General features: G+C 46.1%; 1 protein-coding gene across 1 annotated transcript in view; it reads left to right on the top strand.

Moving 5' to 3' along the window:
- Positions 1–2500, top strand: part of LOC130020539 (probable E3 ubiquitin-protein ligase HERC6) — a 53841-nt gene that overhangs the window by 39477 nt on the left and 11864 nt on the right. Inside the window, exon 16 of the mRNA XM_056111135.1 lies at positions 581–742. Within this exon, the coding sequence (XP_055967110.1) occupies positions 581–742 (162 nt within the window). The remainder of the gene's footprint in view (positions 1–580; positions 743–2500) is intronic.

The following is a 2500-nucleotide window of genomic DNA, read 5'->3' as shown; positions in this document are numbered from 1 at the left end:
TCGAATATGCCGTGGGGAACTTGCCAGGCTCTGCTGTGCAGGTGAAATACTCTTAGTCGCTTGCTGGGCTCTCTGAGGGGGCGGAGGAATCAAACCCGGGTCCTCCACATGCAAGGCGAACACCCTACCCGCTGTGCTATCGCTCCAGCTTACAAGCAACAGTAGAGGCCTGAAATATTACTAAAATATTAGAGACCTAAAATACGACTGTTAGTCCTTGTATAAATTACAGTGTCTGTGGAAATCATGCTTTTGTGAAATCAGGACAGCTTCTGCGGGGGGGTGGGGGGTGGGGGTGGGAGCAGGGATTCTGGGTGTGTGCTAGGGCTGAGTATGAGCTCTGGTCCTGAGACACGGCCCTGGCCTGAGAATCTTTCTGTTACCTTTCTGCATGTCCATGGGGGCCAAGCTAAAAGTGTCGTTTCTCGGATTCTGTATTTCTAATTTTCCACAGGTTGGGTTCTCTTTTCCTTAAGTAATGGTGGGCATGAGTACATCCTCTACAAAATATGCTTGTTTGAGATACTCAATACTTTTTAGCATTCCCATAAGAATTCCCAAACTACATTTTTTCTTACAGGAGACAGTGCAGCTAGAAAGGCAGTGTTTTCACAAAAATTTGGAGTCCCCTCCAGTTCCACGTGACAGTTTTGATCTCAGTGTCAGAAAAAGTCACCTAGTTGAAGATGCCCTGCGTTACTTAAGAGTTGCTAAAGTGACTCATCTCCGGAAACCATTAGCGGTATGCTAAAAAGTCTCACTGGACGTTTATATCAACATGGGAAGAAAACTTTCTTTTTTTTTCCTGCTTTTTGGGTCACAGCCGGTGATGCACAGGGGTTATTCCTGGCTCATGCACTCAGGAATTACTCCTGGAGGTGCTCTGGGGACCATATGGAATGCTGGGAATCGAACTCAGGTCAGCTGCGTGCAAGGCAAACACCCTACCCGCTGTGCTGTCACTCCAGCCCCCTGGGAAGGAAACTTTTTATAAGTGATTTTCTGTGAGGCTTTTTGTGGTGGTGGCATTTCCTCCCTCTGTCCTCCCTCCCTCTCTCCCTCCCTCCCTCCCTCCCTCCCTTCCTTTCTTCTTTCCTTGGACCACACCCACCAGTACAAAGCTCAGGACATTCTTCCAACTCTATGCTCAGGCATCACGCCTGACAGTGCTCAGGGACCCATATGTGGGACTGTGGATCAAACCAGGGTTAGCTGTGTGTGAGGCAAACACCTTCCCTGCTGGGCTCCAGCCCGTGGTAGTTATTTTTGGTGTATAAAAGCTTATACTGGGACTGGAGCAATAGTACAGTGGGTAAGGTGCTTGCCTTGCATGTGGCTGGCCCTGGTTTGATCCCTGGCACCCCATGTAGTTCCCAGAGCCTGCCAAGAGTGATCCCTGAGTGTAGAGCCATGAGTGAGTCATGAGAACTGTTGGGGGGTGCCCCTCCTCAAAAAAAAAGCTGACGAATGATATCATGGATGTTGATGTCTATAGATCTTTGGGAAATTGATTCCTAACAGCAGTTGGAGGGAAATCTTCATGTAATATACTGTAAAGGAAGTGCTTGCCTTTGCAACTTCAGACATCAGCTTCGCGTTTCCAGAATTTCTTTTTTACTTTCCAGAAAGCATCAATAGGATGTCTACCTGGACACAGAGGTTATGAGGGAAATCATTCATTAAGTCTGGCTACCAAATTCTTGCAGAACGAAACAGTCCAAAATGTGATGATGTAAAAATGACAAGAATTTATATTTTAGAGTTCCTGTTAAACTGAGGCTGTGTTCATCTAGGGCGAAATCATCGGGCTAGTGTTGCAGTTGTCTGCATCTGTCTTCACCAAGCGTTGACTAGGGATTGACTGACCTAAGATTGGCCCAACTGGGATCTGGACTTCTGCGGCCCATATTCTGCCTGGGACTGACCATTATGTATTCAAAGCAGCGCCAGGGATACAAGATAACAAGCCTAGTTACACAACAGACTTGGTCACTGGCTCACCCCTGTCAAGGGCTGGGGAAATACACGCTGCCTCTTTAATGGGAGGAACTGCAAGACAGGTAGTTCCTACAAGAAGGGTCAAAGACAGTCAAGGGTCAAGGACGGATGAGGAATTTAGGCTCCTAACGCAGCCTTCCAGCAGAGAGAAAGCATATTGTTCTTTGAGACTCACTTTCATCAAGTCTTCCACTGTCTTGACTCCAATCCTAGCAACAAAATCAGTTGTTTTATCCTTTGTAGGCACCTGTAAGGTTCTTTCTTTCTTTCTTTCTTTCTTTCTTTCTTTCTTTCTTTCTTTCTAACAATGACTCCAATAGTACTTTATTTTTTCTAACAATGACTCCAATAGTACTTTATTTTTTAATTTTTAATTATTTATTTATTTATTTATTTTTGCTTTTTGCGTCACACCCGGCCGATGCACAGGGGTTACTCCTGGCTCATGCACTCAGGAATTACTCCTGGCGGTGCTCGGGGGACCATATGGGACGCTGGGAAT

This window comes from Sorex fumeus, unplaced genomic scaffold (assembly GCF_029834395.1).
Source record: "Sorex fumeus unplaced genomic scaffold, SorFum_2.1 ptg000013l, whole genome shotgun sequence".
Taxonomy (NCBI): domain Eukaryota; kingdom Metazoa; phylum Chordata; class Mammalia; order Eulipotyphla; family Soricidae; genus Sorex; species Sorex fumeus.
The sequence above is the reverse complement of the archived record's forward strand: the minus strand, read 5'-3'. Positions and strand labels throughout refer to the sequence as shown.